An 18,803-nucleotide genomic window follows, 5' to 3' on the forward strand; every position below is an offset into this window, starting at 1 on the left:
CCTCAAAGCAGGAGCTTAGAGCGATAGTTAACCCAAAATTGAAAATTACCCCATGATTTACTCACCCTCAAGTCATCCTAGGTGTACATGACATACAATCTGAGTTATAGTAAAAATGTCCTGGCTCTTCCAAGCTTTGTAATGGCAGTGAATGGCTGTTTCTGTTTTTGAAGTCCATAAAAGTGCATCTATCCATCATAAAACTAATCCACACATCTCCAGGGGGTTAATTAATAAAGGCCTTCTGAAGCAAAATGATGAAAAATAACCATATTTAAAACTTTACAAACTGTAATCTCTAACATTACAAGAGACTGGCGTTCCAGTATATGGATATTTTTCTTACACAAACGCATCGCTTCGCTTCGCTTCAGATTAACCACCCGGAGCCGTGTGGAGTACTTTTATAATGGATAGATGCACTTTTATGGAAAACAGAAACAGCCATTCACTGCCATTATAAAGCTTAAAGAGCCAGGACATTTTTTTATATAACTCCGATTGTATTTGTCTGAATTCTGAAAGAAAAAAGTCATATACACTAGGATGACTTGAGGGTGAGTAAATCATGGGTTAATTATCATTTTTATGTTTATGACTAACTAACCCTTTAACTACCACAGACATTGAGGGGCAATACGTGATCGTATTGATGTTACTCTGTTTGTTGCTAGAATAAAATCAAAATGGAAAATTAATTTAATTTTAGAAGGCATTTTTATTTTAAAAAATAAATAAGCATGACTTTTATAATGTTTAAGAATTTCACAAGATGATGCATACATTTAAAAAGATGTCCCTGGAAATCAGTTTAAGGCAGCAAGTGTTGCCCCGTAATGGGAAAGTGAATGGCTGTCATTAATCAGAATGTGGTCCTAAATTTTTCACTGTGCTCCCAATTTGTTTTAATCAGGAGCACAAGTGCTCCTAAAATAAAACGTAACTGTAAAGCCTTGCTCCAAAATACCTGTGCACCCACTCTGTTTAATTACTTATTAGTGTACAGTTTTAATTAGTGGTCGACAGATATATAACCAAGACCTTTGGCATTTTATCATTTTTGGCATTGGCATATAAGCTACAAAAGTGACTTTTATTTTTACAGTGTTGAGAACATTGCGCCTGAGTGCAGATGCACAGCATCTCCCTTTCTCCATCTTCATTAGTTTGCTTTCTTTGTGTAACAGTTCTGTCTAATAATTGAAAGTAAAACTGTAATACTTTCCCATATACTATCAGCATTTAGCAAATACAAATTTTTAACAAGTCTTTAAATATCTATTAAATATTTCATGACAAACCTCACAGCGTGGTGAATCCAACTAATAGATCTTCTTTGCGTGTACTCTGTGTGTGAGGGTCTGTCCATGCGAAGGATTATTTTATTAAATATGTAAAATAAATATAAATCTTTACATAAATTGAGTCTGACAGAAGAGTCAACATCTTTCACGGTTTCAAAAATCAAAAGTCTTGCATCAGTAAAACATTTAGATGTTTGTTTGTTTTTTGTGGGTGGTGACCCACCAGTTGAGGATAGTATTGCCGGAGAGAGGACAGGAAGCTGAGTGGGAGCAGAGAGAGGGAGGCAGGTTTGGGAAAGGAACTCGGGTTGCCCAAAGCGCAAGCCTGCTACATGTCAGAAAACTGCCCACAAGGCCATCAGATCCAAGTCCGACATAGTAGCTTTATTTAAGTTAGTGTATTATGATTCCAAGATAAAGAGTGTGTCTGAGTGCTAGTGTTGTAGTACTCAAGACCGGTCTTGGTCTCGAGACCGGTTTTAAGACCCTTTTTTGAAGGTCTTGTCTCGGTCTGAAGTCTCGACTGCATTTCTCCTCGGTCTTGTCTTGGTCTCGGACTTAGAGAATTTAGGATTTTATCTCAAGACCAGTCAAGACCACAACTGTAAGGATATCACTAAATTGCCGGTGCATTGTCTGATTCAACATCATTAATGTGATTTGATGTAAAACTTACTACTAAAAATGCAATCAATAACTTCTTTGTAATGTGATTTCTTTTGTTACTGTGCTGCCGGGTTCAAAATCAATGCAGCATTGTCTCAAAAAGGCCCAAAATTAATATAAATGCCCACAAAATTCTGAGATTTAGTTTTTTTATATATAGAATATAATTAAGCAATATCACAAGAGCAAGAGAGCTGTTTTCATGAATATTACCATGATTGCAAATGATATTGATTTATACGAACATTCAATAAACAAGAAGTTAATATTAAGTTACAAATTTTAAACCGTGTCTTTGCTAATTCGGCAACGTTTCGTTATTAAATGAATCAGCTGCTTTGAATAAATCGGTTGAATAAATGATTCCGTGACTGTTAAATAATGTTAATGTTAAATTAATCTGATCATTATTTATGCAGGTGTAATTGTACCAATTCAGATGCAACTTCTGTGCCATGAATTTTATTGTTAGTAATTTTATTGGTAACAGCGCTAAAGTGTCTTACTATTCTAATTGTATTTATTCATTAAATAGAAGTAATTTCTCAGACAGTAGATATGGATCTTTTAGATGAATTTAAGGATTTAATTTTCATTTTTCGGTGACCTATCCCTTTATAGAACCTATTTGGTAAATTATGCAGCTATAATTGTGTGGGTGTGATGGTATGGATGTCAGAGTGTGGTTTGTATATGTGTAATAAAAAAGTGTGTGTGTGTGTGTGTGTGTGTGCTTGTAATATTTGAGAGAGAAAAACTCTACTGTAAATCACAAATCCAACCGCTGTGTGAGTTTTGCTGACATCTAATGGGGAAAATTTGGCACTGCGCCCAAACAAACTCTTACTGAAAGCTCATTTTTTGAGATATCAACCTCAAATTTGGAACACAACTTTCAACTTTTCAAGATTTTTAGATTTTTAGCAGTTTTAGAGTTCAACATATTTCATAAAATATGTATTTAATATAAAATAATGTTCATAAACAATTTTCATAAACTCTATAACCTTTTTTTGGTTTCACTTTTTAAACTTGTTTTACTTCAATAATCTGCCACGGGTCTTCTTTAAAATGACCAAACTTAAGCCTGTTCTCCCAAGATAATTTTTTATTGAAGTTTTTTTGACATGGACATTTTTGTCCTCTATGGACCTATTTGTAACTTTTTTTTCATTGATACACAAGGGTTAAGACAAATGGCTCACCCAACATTTTCGCAGACTTCACAAACATGTTTTGTTAACAAAACCACATCAAATGTGCCATATGTCAGTCCCTCCAGAAAAACGCGATTATGCGATCGCGTGATTTAACGCATAATCAGCCAAAGTCCGCATATTCATGCGGGGGCCGCATTTTTTCAAATACGCCGCACTTTCGCCGCATAAATTGCCTATTTCCGCGTGCAAAATATGCGGGGCTATCATGATTTCATAATCCCCGCATTTGTTGAAAATTTTTCGTTTACTTCACACAAGAGCCGCCATTTCCGCCTATTGCCATGGGAACGTTTTGAAGTGACGTGATTACCCGACGCGAACGTCATCGAAAAGCTTCAAACCCCGTGGAGAAACCATAGATACCGGTGAAACCATGATGAAGCACAAACTCCCATTGGCCAACAAAAATAACAGCAAAAGAGCAAAGCAGTTTCCCTGTGTGCTGACTGATTTCAAAACACAGCATCATGAAGCTTTGAAGCGTTATGAATCAATGAGTCGATTCAGCGGTTTGAAGCGTTATGAATCAATGAGTTGATTCAGCGGTTTGAAGCGTTTTGAATCAATGAGTCGATTCAGCGGGTTGGATCGCCAAAGTCACGTATTTCAGCAGTTTGACACGCGATCCGAATCATGAATCGACTCGATGATTCATAGCATCATGATGCTGTGTTTTGAAATCAGTCATCACTATATAAGTCGTTATTTAGTTTTTTTTGCACACAATAACTATTATCGTCGCTTCATAAAGTTATTGTAGAACCACTGTAGTGAGATGGACTTTGTAACGACGTCTTTAGTAGGCTACCTTTTATGGGTCTTGAGAGTGTACATCGTGCCAATGGAGGCCTTTCTGAGCCATCGGAATTCAACTAAAATATCTTAATTTGTGTCCAACAACATAAAGGGAAGTCATTAATGACAGAATTTTCATTTTTAGGTGAACTAACCCTTTAAGAGATTGCACTTTGTGCATTGGAAGCACTCAAATGTCTGTTTTGTATAGCGACATCTGTAAAACAGGAAGTTATTTATTAATTTTTTCAGAAGTTGTAGCATATTCCTTTTGTAAAGCTACAGAACTTGATTGACTAAATGTTTTGTAAATTTGAGCCATTATTAAGGTCTTCAATAAAACAAGATGAGAACTTAAATATTCCAGCACTTTCTGTGATGTAGTGCTTTTTTTCTCTCTCATCAAACCGCAGTTTTTGCAAGTTCCCGCAATTTTATCGCATAAAATTGCATAAATATCCCGCATTTTTCATCGCATTTTTTAAGAAAACGTGCCGCATAATCAAGGATTTTTGCCCGCAACAATCACAAAAAAAAGCCGCATTTTTCTGGAAGGACTGATATGTGGCAGCGCAATCCTAATTAAAATGAGTTTAAACTTGAGTTTGTAAAAGCCCTTATTTGTTTCTGTCTTTCTGTAGTCAGTGTTCTTGGCCGTGATGTCTGCTAAGGCCATTTCTGAGCAGTCGGGAAAAGAGTTCCTGTATAAATACATCTGCACCACGGCAGCCGTGCAAAACCGTTTCCTCTGCGCCACCGTCACAGCAGACACCGTCTGGGACCACCTTACACAGGACCACCCATGGCTGCTAACAGAAGTGAGTATATGTCTTGGTTTTCATAATATTGTATTGTTTTCAGTGTAATATACTTATTTGTCTCTCCCTCTGTGCAGAGGCTGGTTGTGAAGCCAGATCAGCTGATCAAACGCAGGGGGAAGCTGGGATTGGTGGCTGTTGACCTGAACCTTGAGGGTGTCCAGGAATGGCTAAAATCACATATGATGACAGAAATCACAGTAGGCCTTTTAAAAAGTTTGTATTTGTATCCAACTGGAGTAACTGCTTTTCATTCAAATGTATTAATGTTGTAATTTTACTATAACTATTTATACTTACCCTAAACTTTATCTACAAAATACAGAATACTTTTTCTGGCAGACATTTTTAAATAGATTTAATCCATGCAGCAGCGCTGCTTAGCCGGTAAAATTAAATTAATTGCTCCTTACATAACTTTTGACATTGAAAAAAAGCCTGATAAAAAAATTGAGATCATTAAATAATAAATAAAAAAATAGCAATCATGCAACAACCTTGTTGCTTATAGTACCTTTTTGATAATAGCATTACGTCATGCAGCCAGCCATGATGATTATGGGTTCAAACGTCTGTCCTTTCCAATGAACACAATAATGCACAGCATTGGGTGTTGCTGGACAAGTTGACCTGTATAGCTAGCTACCTGTAACACACACACACACACACATAAATGCAATAATCATGAAGTTTAAAGAGTACATTAAGAAATATTTTGACATTTGATCGAAAGTGTTTTTTTTTTTCTTCCTGTTCCTCAGGTTGCGAAGGCGAAAGGGATTTTGAAGAACTTCCTCATTGAGCCATTTGTGCCTCACCATCAGGTATTATAAATTCAGTTTAATTTTATCTTCATCCATATCTTTATAAGGTCATTCCACATTGACCTCAGAGTTTCTCTCATTAAAATGTCTATTTTATTTTTTTTAAATATAAATGATGATGATAAAGTCAAATATTTCAGCTCATTCATCTACATTTACTTTGGGGGTTTTTTCTAGCTAACTAACAAGCAGTTAGCTGTCAGGAAACATGTCTTTCCTGGGGTAAATGTGATGTCAGGTGACATGTTGCTATTAATGCATTTCCATGGTTAAAATACTGATTGGGTGATTACATGGGAGATTATGCATTTCATTAAGGTTTACTGAATCTTTCAACATGCACTATATTGCCAGAAGTATTGGGACACCCCTCCAAATCATTGAATTCAGGTGTTCCAATCACTTCCATGGCCACGTGTGTATAAAATCAAGCACCTAGAGGCATGCAGACTGCTTCTACAAACATTTGTTAAAGAATGGGTCACTCTCAGGAGCTCAGTGAATTCAAGTGTTGTACCATGATAGGTTGCCACCTCTGTCCATTCGTGAAATTTCCACACTACTAAATATTCCACTGTCAACTGTTAGTGGTATTATAACAAAGTGTAAGCAATTGGGAACAACAGCTACTCAGCCACGAAGTGGTAGACCACGTAAAATCACAGAGCGGGGTCAGCGAATGTCGAGGCGCACAGTGTGCAGAAGTCATCATCTTTTTGCAGAGTCAATAGCTACAGAGTCAGACCTCCAAACTTTGTGTGGCCTTCAGATTAGCTCAGAAACAGTACGTAGAGAGCTTCATGGAATGGCTTTCCATGGCTGAGCAGCTGCATCCAAGCCTTACTTCACCAAGTGCAATGCAAAGCGTCAGATGCAGTGGTGTAAAATGCACCACCACTGGACTCTACAGCAGTGGAGACTTGTGCTCTGGAGTGATGAATCACGCTTCTCTGTCTGGCAATCCGATGTACGAGTCTGGGTTTGGTGGTTGCCAGGAGAACGGTACTTGCCTGACTGCATTGTGCAAAGTGTAAGGTTTGGTGGAGGGGGGGATTATGGTGTAGGGTTGTTTTTCAGGGGTTGGGCTTGACCCCTTCAACCCTCTACAATGCGAGTAAAACACTCGCATTTGCGAGTAAATCTTCACTCTGGGCGACTAAACAATATCTATAATTAGCCATTGGCTAATAAATGCTTCGATTTTACTCGCCAGTGCGTGTCTAAGAGGCTAAGAATAAGTTTAGCATAGATATATTTTCACTCACTGAACACTCAGAGAAACAGTTTCGCTCTCCGTCAAGTGATCTGTCTATTTCAGTTCAGCTCAATGGATCTGTATCTGACGTACCGTAGCAAAGAGAGGGAGTCTTACATACCACGCAGAATCGACACGCTACATGTAAACAATATTCTTTGTTGTATTTTCCTGTCAAAACAACGGAGTTAATTTGGAATTATTCAGCTTTTAATAAGAAGCAGAAGACATGCGGTAGTGGGCGGGACTAATGCGCAAACGGCAATCTCATTGGCTGGCGCTCATCTATTACTTTCACTGTTTTGATTTCAGCAAATCAGAGCAACGCTGACAATGTGATTAATATTCATGAACCCAGCAGCTCATCAGTCTTTAGTGCATTGTATATTGTTATTAATAGTAGAACTAGTAGTAGTATTATCTTATTAATAATTAATATGATCTATTACTATTATATTTTTCTTAAAGAAACACTCAATGACCAACAATATCTTAAGCACCACCACCAGTATGTGTGTGTACTTTATAATTATGTATATATAAATACACACACATTAATGTATATATTTAAGAAATATTTGCATGTATATACTGCATATATATATTTATATAATTTATATTATATATAAATATAAATATTTTATATATAAATATAAAAAACATTTCTTAAATATATATATGTGTGTGTATTTATATACACATAATAATGATACACAATACACACACATATATCATGTAAACACAAACTTTTATTTTGGATGCGGTTAATTGCGATTAATCGATTTGACAGCACTAATATAAATAAAACAGTATATCAGTCTGGCAAGTTAACTAAAAAATGTACTAGCCAATGGCGATTATATTGCCATGTTGTGTGTAGAGGGTTGCCCTTAGTTCCAGTGAAAGGAACTCTTAATGCTTCAGCATACCAAGACATTTTGGACAATTTCATGCTTCAACCTTAGTGGGAACAGTTTGGGTATGGCCCCTTCCTATTCCAACATGACTGCGCACCAGTGCACAAAGCAAGGTCCATAAAGACATGGATGAGCGAGTTTGGTGTGGAGGAACTTGACTGGCCTCAAGCCGATAGACCTTTGGAATGAATTAGAGCGGAGACTGCGAGCCAGGCCTTCTCGTCCAACATCAGTACCTGACCTCACAAATGTACTTCTAGAAGAATGGTCAAAAATTCCCATAAACACACTCCTAAACCTTGTGGAAAGCCTTCCCGGAAGAGTTGGGCTGTTATAGCTACAAAGAGTGGGCCAAATCCATATTAAACCTTACGGATTAAGAATGGGATGTCATTAAAGTTCATGTTCATGTAAAGACAGGCCTCCCCAAAATGTTGGCAATATAGTGTATCTTTTGATGTTAATTTATGTGCTGTAACTAGTAGGCTAGTAAAGAAGACGAGATGACCAGTTCACACGCACAATGCTGCCACTTGAACTGAGGGACTGCAGTGATCTGTCTCACCACATTAAAGAGTGTCAAAATTACATTTATTATTTGAATTTTTAATAATAAAATGAACTATTTCAAAGTTGAGAAAGTCTGACAAGGCTGGACTAGAACTACTATTGTGGAAATGCTGAATTAAAGGGATAGTTCACCCAAAAATGAAAATCAGCCCATGATTTACTCACACTCAAGTCATCCTAGGTGTATATGACATTCTTCTTACACCTAGGATGACTTGAGGGTGAGTAAATCATGGGCTAATTTTCAACAACCCAGTTGTTAGAACAATGCCAAAATGTTAGATCGGATGGATCTCCACTCCAGACACCGAATCGCTGCCAGAAGAAATACGTTTTCTATCAGCCTGAGAGTTTGACTGAGAAAGGTCTGATTCGGATGTAATTGAACAGGATGTCTGGGACATAAAGAACATTACGTCTCACACCAGGGTGTACTTGTATATGATTAAGCACATCTACACATTAGCACATCTACACATCCTCTCTCCATAACATCTTGTTTTCCATCACTTTGGAAAGTTTTGTAACAGTCCAAATCATGAACAGCGGCGGGGCAGTTTGGAAGACTCCATTTCCTAACTGTGCGTTCACACCGCCGCCGGCGAGAGCGTCAAACTTCGCTCTGGCCGCCCTGCCATCGACGCTGTAGAAAATTTGTGGACGAGCTGCCGCTCTGACGTAGATCGAATGCTTGGTCTTTTTTGAAACAGCATTTAAAGGGGCTGCAAAGCAAACAATCATGTTGATCGGCGTTTGTGCTGACTGACCACAAGTAGGGTATAACCGTATAATATAACCTCATGAAATCATTTAAATGTGAAAGTTAAAAAAAAGCAGATCGATGGAAAGAACTTAACAATTATAGTTACATGTTTGCTAACGAAATAAACCAATTAAAAGCCATTTGTGTGGTGTATAAATAATGTTGCGCATCTTCTTATCAAACCCGCCGCACCAGCAGTGATCAACCTCTCTCTATTTTGCTTGGGAACTAATGTGGTAGGAACCGAAGTTTACAGCGCTGCGTTCTCTAGAATCATCTCAAGCGGAGCACTTCTACATTCCCATTGGTTGCCGCCGGCTGCCGCCGAAGCGCGTCGTAGCTCATTACCATAAAGTTGACCTGATCCCAACTCTCCTCGACGCCCAAATCGTCCAAGACGCGCCGCGCCGCTCTCGCTGGAGCTTGCCGCCGGGCTCCCATTGAGAATGAATGACTTCCGGCCACTTTGACGCTCTCGCCGGCGGCGGTGTGAACGCACAGTAAGGGTGGCCTTTTGTACAGCCGCCCCCAAATTCACAGTGTGAATTTGTACAATAAAAAAAGGCCTTACTAAGTGGTGAGTTATTGGTGTGCTACTCAGACAGAGGACGTAGGCTGATGATTTTGATCACTGGCCTTAGATAAGTTTTGTCCTTCACGTTGATCTCAGCTGATCGGACCCTGTTCGATCTTTTCCCGTGTAAACCTGAACAATCCTTCCAACAGGCAAAAGTGCACACGGTTGCTGCTGGTCCACAATCATAACTGTTTTACTTATTCATAGATTGTCCTTCTCTGACACCCATTTATGTCTGGTTTGGAGTTTAGGTAGGTAGTACCGTTTACAGTATGTCTTGTTTGGAGTTTAGGTAGGTAGGATGAATTGTCTCCAATAGTGAGCAGCTAGCAGCTGACTATGCCTCCATCTCCGTCAGCTCAGAATTTCGGGATCCTGGTATGTCACTTGTGGAAGTGAGGCATCTCGCCGCCCATCAACAGGATGTTGGGTGTAACTGGATCTGGGTCAATGTGTAAGATGTATAGCCAATGGGCTTGGATTTAAAGGGTTAGTTCACCCAAAAATGAAAATAATGTAATTTATTACTCACCCTCATGCCGTTCCACACCCGTAAGACCTCTGTCCATCTTTGGAACACACATATTAAGATATTTTTGTTGAAATCTGATGGCTCAGTGAGGCCTACATAGCCAGCAATGAAATGTCCTCTCTCAAGATCCATTAATGTACTAAAAACATTTAAATGTGAGTACAGTGGTTCATTATTAATAGTACAAAGTGACGAGAATATTTTTGGTGCGCCAAAAAAAACGAAATAACGACTTGTATAGTGATGGCTGATTTCGAAACACTGCTTCATTAAGCTTCGGAGCGTTATTAATCAGCGTGTTGAATCATGATTCGAATTGTGTGTCAAACTGCTGAAATCACGTGACTTAGGCGCTCCGAACTACTGATTTCGATGCGCTGATTCATAACGCTCCGAAGCTTCATCTTGAGAGAGGAAATTTCATTGCTGGCTATGCAGGCCTCACTGAGCCATCGGATTTCAACAAAAAATATCTTAATTTGTGTTCTGAAGATGAATGATGGTCTTACTGGTGTGGAACGGCATGAGGGTGAGTAATAAATTACATTATTTTTATTTTTTGGTAAACTAACCCTTTAAGTATTCAATAAGAACAGTTCATAATATTTCTTCAGTGAGTGTCTGTGCTCCCAGGGTCCCTTGCAAGGATGTTTTCAAAGGCAGAATTTGCCGTTCCCAGCATTCACCAAAATGTGGTGCATTGGGTCAGAGTCCTGCACAGGTCCGATTTTGTAAATCCGCACCCGCCCGTACCCGCAGTGCTTAAAACCGCATCCGACACGTTTTCCGACAACAGCACTAAATAAAATCCGCACCCGACCCGACCCGCTTAAAATAGAACCGACAACCGACCCGCATCCGCAATAAAATCAGTTTAGCATATCACATTATAGACACACTTACAAAAATGTTTATTGCCAGCATACAGAAGTTATTACACGACCATTAACACAAGGACAACTTCAGCCGAAGCTGTCAAACATGGTTATTTGTCCTTATCATCTCTACGAGGCACATTCAGTTCTGTCCCCTTTTGAAAAATTCTGTTCGATAGAACTGCTTGTGCTTGGTTTGTTGCCACAGTTATCTGCGTGCTTCCTCAGCAATGAAGTTCCACATAGAAATTTGTAGTGTAGAAAATTGACTGGTGAATTCTCAACCTAGCAGGTGGGAGGTCTGCCATTCCTGGGGGATGGGGTTTGGCCCGCCATTTTTGGCATTCAGTGCATTTCCTCCTGAGCTCCGCAAACACCCTCTCTGGTTGAGTGTGATACAAACAATCAACATAGTCTTTGATGATCAGCTTGGTGAGTGGGTGATGTGGGTCAAGGACAATGGGATGAATGGTATCTTCTAGTTCACTGACAGCACATATGAAATTTGTACTGGTATCTAGTTCAGGGGCTATGCACAGCAGTCAACTGTTGCTTGGCAGAGGTTTACCATATTTTAAGTGGGACGCCTCTTCTGGAAATGACTTGGCTTAGATCCGACAGAGGGCAGTGAGCTTGGTTTCTTTATAAATCTCCACAGTTGAAATGGAGGGAGAGCTCTCATTGGATGGTTATATAAGGGCCTTTAGGTAGTCTGTGAATTTCTGAGGATCTGGCAGTGACAACGCAGAGGCAGGCCCGTCGCGACAAGGCAGGCAAACCAAGCAATTGCTTGGGGCCCCGAGCTGGCCTGGGGCCCCAAGACAACGACAGGTTAAGAATAAAATGAAACGACAAACTGTGTGAGCGCCCCATTGATAGTCAATGCAGTAAGTGCAATGACACTGTTATCGGGATCCCCCTTAAGGGGCCCCCTCTCAGTAGTCGCTGACAGCAGCCAGCCAACCACGCGATCTCTGCAGCCGGCAAAATACAAAACCTCCTCGGATTTGAAGCGGAATTTTATGCTTCAGGAAGCCAGAAAAGCATCTTATAATCAGGTAAGTAACATTGCTACAAAAGTTATAGGATGTAATGAGGTTACAGTGATGAGGGATTGACATTTCAGCACTTCAGTAGTATTTCCTACAAATTTGGCAAATTTTTTGCCTGGATCTTTAAATAAAGCAACAATTTTTCATCAAACATTTATCTGAAATTACTTATCCTGCTGTGTACCGTTATTTTGTAAACGCTGAGTGCATCAAACCAAAAGGCTATGAAAGCATATTATAGTTTTAGATCGGGGTGTGCAACTCTGCTCAAGGTCAAGTCACTTGAGTCACTTTATTTATATAGTGCTTTATGCAATACAGATTGTTTCAAAGCAGCTTCACAGTAGCCACGTTTACATGCGCACTCTTTTGTCATTTCGATTAAAATCCTTCCGATTAAAAGATTCGGTGGACTGTTTACATGAGATGTTATCTAAACCGATTTGGTGTTTACATGCGCTGACTTTCAATTGGAATTATTTTGTGACATGTGCACACAGTTTGTCTGCCACATCCATGGCTGCATCAGATTCGTAACGTTGCCAATTACTGCGACGTTCGTGGATCAATAGTTCTGTGTTGGTAATCTTTATATTTATTTATTTTTCTGTGGGTGGACATGCAGTAGTTTAACCTAATTTATGTCCTATACAATGGCTATTTCAACAGCTGTGAATGATGAATGCGGACTCAAAATTAATTCAATTCATTTATATTGAAAAAACACAAAATTAACAATACAATGCACCCAAATTATTAATAAAAACAGGATATACGGTGAAACATGAATGAAAGCATTCAAGTCGTGCTCCGCATCATTACTAGTAATGTTTTATATAAATACTAAACCCATATATATATTTCAGATGATTAAGGAAAGATACCATAATCACAGAGGTATAAATATTGACAAAAGTAATTAAAGTAGACTGTGGGTAACGTTAATATTACTTAACCAATTTGAAGTAGTTGTTGAATTTTTTTATATCTTACGAGAAACGGAAAGAAATGTCGATACGTGCTCTCCAGCAGCTTGAATGTTCCCCGTAGCTATGGCAACTCAACGGCCAACAGGACTAAAAACTATTTATTATTTGTTGTAAAGTCGTGTAAGTATCACCACTAATATCAGATACCAGATACATTCTTCTGTCAGGCGCCGTTGAAGCCTATAGGACAAACGCTGTCAAGATGAGATGGTGTAGCCAGGCTCTGTCTGTCATTATTCCAACATTATGTTCATAACTTGTTAAGAAATAAAACGTTTAACACCTCAGAAAAATGAACTTTCCTCTCTTGTCAACATTAAGGCCAATTTATACTTCTGCGTCGAGTGTACGCCGTAGCTACTCCGTAGGCTGTGTGATGCGCGTACCCTACGACGTACCCTGACGCGCACCTCTCCAAAGATGTAACAACGTGTCAATTCTACGCGGACAGCAAGCGCCGTGATTGGTCTGCCAGAACCCCTCCCTCGGGTCAATAAATAAATAAATCTGCGATAGGAGAGGATGATAGTTTAATCCTTACATCTGCTATATAACACAATAGTTTTGTAGTGCTGAGATTCTTTGTGTTAGTGAATATATACATAGATCCGCGGTGTATATTTATTAATTTTCTCATTAAAACCAAAGATGTTAATCAGTGCTTGTATATCAAGAACAGGGTGCATTTCGTTTTGTGATTTCAATGGATCGAATAGTCACAGCAATCGATTGAAGCGCTCGTCTGCACGAGCCACCGATACTGAAAACAGTGGCACGATGTTCTTATGTAACTCTACTAGTCAACTAGTGATGCTTAATTTGTATTACATACAACAACTCAAGCTGCAAGAAAAGCCGCTATCTGCCGCCATCACTGCTGCTGATACTTCGGGTGCGTCTCAATCAGCTCCCTTGTTCAGTAGTTAGGGCACTGATCAGGGAGTCAGCCCATTGCCTTATGTCCTGATCAATGCCCTGACTATTGAACTAGGGAGCTGATTGAGACGCATGCAATGACAATGTAAACAAGCCGCTTCTTCTTCAGCTTTTGCCTTGATACTGTGGGTTACCATTAACATGCGCGTGGACACTGCCTCCTAGCGGTCTGTGTGTGTAATTGCACATTGACGCGGACAACAACGCTGAAGTATAAATGAAAACCAACGCGTAACTTGTGGCCTAGAGCAGTGGTTCCCAACCACGTTCCTGGAGGACCCCCAACAGTGCACATTTTGGATGTGTCCTTTGTCTGACACACCCACATCAGGTCTTGGAGTAGCTACTAATGAGCTGATGACCTGAATCAGGTGTGTTTGATTGAGGAGACATGCAAAATGTGCACTGTTGGGGGTCCTCCAGGAACGTGGTTGGGAACCACTGGCCTAGAGGATACGGCGTAGGTCCGACGCAGAAGTATAAATCAGCCTTCAAGCCTGGTGTGAGCACGGCGCTCGCTCTTCAGTGGTGGAGGCGCGTGCGCTGTATATCACGACACAGAAGGACGTGCACTCACAGAAATCGGATCAGGTCGTTTAAATTGTGGAATTTTTCATTTGATCGGTTCATGAAAAGGTTTATCCCACCCCTCTCAAACCGATTACAATTTCATTCGGTTTGGGCATTTTTATTCCGATTGAGGTGTTAATATGGAGCATTCTCATTCGGATTGGACTTTTAAACCGATTACAGTGCTCCATGTAAATGCACCAACTGATAAACAGGAAAATAATGATTCAGTGATGCAAACAGACTTCAGTTCTGCAGCTCTAAAAAGACAATAAACCATCATTATTCAGGTGAAATCAGTTCAGTGTTGATTTATTTTGGTTCAATAGTTAAATTCAACTATAAAGCAGCTCTGGAGAAAACTGGAGAAGTGATGTCATCATCCAGCTCAGTTCTGTTCTTATCCAATAGTGTCAGTACAGTCAAGAACATTGCCGAATATTAAGTGTCCCCAACTAAGCAAGCCATAAGGCGATTCATCTGTGACAGAACAGAGAAAAAACCTTGGGAGAAACCAGGCTCAGTCAGGGGTCCATTTCCGCTGCACTCCAGTGGTCCACTGCAGGATTTAGCTCCAACCCTGATCACACTCACTTTTTTTTCACAACCCTGATTGCTCACTTGATTGTGCTCATTTTATTAGAGACGTTAGGAATATTTATTCACTCCCTTATCCCTCACGCTCTTATAATTAATGGTTGATATAATTAATTGGTTGTAAAAACTGCAAGTGGGCAACATTTGCAGCTTCATTTATTATAAATGCTTTTAGAGCCTGCAAAATGAAATATGACTTAACTAGCCAACAAGACTACATTATCAAACTAACAACTACTTGGTAAAACTCTGTTCCCTTACCAGGGATAAAATGTGTGCTACATATCCTACAGTTGTCAGTACTGTACATATTCAGGTGTCTCTCTTCTCTGCTGCAGTGTACGAGACCATTTGTAATTTTTTGATTTTTAAACATTTTAAATGTTGTTCGTTTGTATCTATGAGCATCCAGACACTAACATTTGAATGATGACATTTGAGGACAGTCATATTAATGTTACTGCTTCGTGTCACTGTAAATGAAGCGCTTCCCTCTGCTTTGAATGAAATGGTCCAGGAACAAAAGCGCCACTTCCCATAAAAACATTAAATAGCATTATGAAATGGCCTATACATATCTCTGTGTAAAATAATGATGCTGTGACTTCTCTATAGGACTTTAACACCAAGTCCTCTGTGATTTTTTTTTTCTTCTTTACAAAATAATGTATTACTTAGTAAATGTTAATGAAGGGCATTAAATATTTTGGCTTTGATCATCATTTATGTATATCTTCCTTTAGAAAACATATTAACAAAATCATACATTTCAACCTGGGAATTTTCCAAAATTTGGTTGATTTCATGTTTCTTTCTTTATTTGATTGTTTAATTGTTCTCTCTCACAGGAAGAGGAGTTTTATGTGTGTATATGCGCAAGCCGGGAAGGCAGTCAAGTGCTGTTCCATCATGAGGGTGGGGTGGATGTTGGAGACGTGGACACAAGAGCCCAAAAACTGTCAGTGAGAATAGATGATAAGCTCACAGAGGAAATGGTTACCCAGCAGTTACTTGTAAATGTTACAGATGAGAAGAAAGAGTAAGTATGCTGATCAATTTGAAATGTTGCATGTATCAGTTTCTGAATATTCATGAATGATGAATGGCTTTTATTTCAATTTTACGTATTTTTCTTTCTGGAAAACTGAAAAAATATTGATGAAGAAATTCCTTTGAGCTTGGAGGTTAAGCAAATATATACAGTTGTGCTTGAAAGTTTGTAGAATCCCTTGCAGAATCTGAAAATGGGAATAATTCTAACAAAATATTTTTTTTATTTAGTACTGTCCTGAATAAGATATTTTACATAAAATATGTTTACATATTGTCTTGTGGACAAAAAAACCCAGCTGAATTTATAAAAATGACCCCGTTCAAAAGTTTATATACCCTTTATTCCTAATACTGTGTGTCGTCAACTGCCCAATGTTCTTCAGAAAAATCCTTCAGGTCCAGCAAATTCTTCTCGTTTTCCAGCATGTTTTGCATATTTTAACCTCATTTTGGGATCCCTCTTTTCACACCGAGGACAATTGAGGGACTCAAACTGTTGAATTAATAGGATATCATCTGATTTCAGTGAATCTGACTTCATTCTTACAATGCAAACATCCAAAAAGCATGTACATGGTTAATTTTTTATGTCAGGATAGTGAGAGCGAGAAACGTTCAGCTTCATTACAGTAGTGAACATCAGATAGTGTATGAACAATACATCCCAACATATATACTGTAAATGTCGAATTTCTGAAATCTGCATACAGATTTAGGCTTTTTTTTAAAGGTCACCTATTATACAAAATCCACTTTTACAAGGTGTTTGGATATAAATGTGTGTTGACAGTGTGTGAACACAACCACCCTACAATGATAAAAGTCCACCCACTCCTTATTTTTTAATCCCCATTAAACAAAAGCAGTCTCATTAGACAAGCCATTTTGAGTCTCTGAGGAATGTGACGTCACATTCCTCATGCCCTGCTCACAGCCGCTGACTGACAGCCCTGCATTACCATAGTTTCCGAAAACAACAGGCCAATCAGAAGAGAGGCTCATGAATATTAATTAGACAGGCCAAAATCGACCTGTTCTTATCAGAGCTCCTGAGAAAGGAGCTGTAAAAATATATTGCGATGGTTTTTGACTTATACCACAAATATATATTCTTAAGGACATCAACACCTAACACCTAAAATGAAACTCCAGAAAGGTGTAGAATGTGGGACCTTTAAGTTGTGCCCATACAACTTAACCATCAGTCATGAGCAAAAACATGGTAAACGAAAGTGCAAACAGGCTTGTTTGACTGCAAGAACAAATGAGGTTTGTTCTTGCATGTTAAACGTAGGGCTGAGCTTCCATTTACATTACATTTATACATTTGGCAGACGCTTTTATCCAAAGCGACATGGCATTACATGGCACTCAAAGTATACATTTTATCAGTCCATATGGCTAGTAATCTAGTCATATATAGTGATGATCAGTGCTGTAGAAATTAAAGGACTCATGCTCCAGTCAGAGACCAGTTTTTAGGTTGATTTAAATGCTTTACTGTGCAGTTACGTCATTTTTCATTCATTTCATTTATTTATTTATATAGCACATTTATTGCAACAGCTGTTGCCCAAAGTGCTTCACAAACACTAAAAACACTGAAAGCAAAGAGAAAATACAGAGAAAGCACACAGAACATAGACAAGGTAATGATCATACACCCATCATGAAGATGCCCAGGAGGTCTTTAAAAGATGTGCTTTTAACATAACCTTAAATTTCAATAGGGACTTTACTGACCTTACAGAGAGAGGAAGATCATTCCAAAGTTTGGGACCGACATGAGAAAAAGCTTGGTCGCCCTTATGTTTGTATTTTGTTTTGACAACACAGAGAAGATTTAGATTTTCAGATCTCAAAGATCTAGATGGATTATAAAATCCCAGCATACTAGAAAGAAAAGGAGGGGCAAAACTGTGTAACGCCTTAAAGACAAGTATTAAAATCTTATAGCTAATTCTTTCCCGAACCGGTAACCTTTTCAGCATTTTTAAAATTGGAGTAATTGACTCAAATTTCTTGCCTGACTTAAGCATTCCTGCCGCAGCATTCTGTATCGCACCAATGCTTTGTTATCAATTTCAGAGTAAAGAGAGTTGCAATAGTCCATTCGTGAGAAAACAACCGCAGTGATTGCCCTCTCAAACACGGGTGCCACATTTCCAGGTCAAATACAAATTAAATGCATAAATTAATATCTGTACGCTGTTTTTAATGATCCTATTATTACTCCTTAATTGATCTTATTATATAACACCAATAATTACATCAATAATGAATCACACTGTATTCTGGGACTAACATGGCGTGCTTTTCTAAATGAACATTCAAAGTAACGGCAGCATAAATGTAATCTGGCATCTGCAAAGAAAATGAAGACAATTATTGTTTGATTTACAGGTGTTTTATTGTAATGTTTATTGTGCATGTTATTTAAGAGAGTGACCTTTAGAGAAGACTGGTAATAATAAGATTCACATTAATCAG

At 38.7% G+C, this 18,803-nt stretch overlaps 1 protein-coding gene across 6 annotated transcripts in view; it reads left to right on the forward strand.

Annotated features, from left to right (window-relative positions):
* The window catches only part of aclyb (ATP citrate lyase b), a 90,218-nt gene that overhangs the window by 711 nt on the left and 70,704 nt on the right, over positions 1–18,803 (forward strand). For 4 of the 6 annotated variants that reach the window (XM_079845672.1, XM_079845674.1, XM_079845671.1 and 1 more), the window contains exons 2-5: positions 4,627–4,803; positions 4,881–5,003; positions 5,565–5,627; positions 16,109–16,299. In XM_079845672.1, coding sequence (XP_079701798.1) covers positions 4,645–4,803; positions 4,881–5,003; positions 5,565–5,627; positions 16,109–16,299 — 536 coding nt within the window. In that variant the 5' untranslated portion in view covers positions 4,627–4,644. Of the gene's footprint in view, positions 1–4,626; positions 4,804–4,880; positions 5,020–5,564; positions 5,628–16,108; positions 16,300–18,803 lie in introns of all 6 variants that reach the window. The other 2 variants (XM_079845675.1, XM_079845676.1) reach the window with 1 other exon arrangement.

The sequence above is a fragment of the Gobio gobio genome, assembly GCF_949357685.1.
Source record: "Gobio gobio genome assembly, chromosome: 20".
Lineage (NCBI taxonomy): Eukaryota > Metazoa > Chordata > Actinopteri > Cypriniformes > Gobionidae > Gobio > Gobio gobio.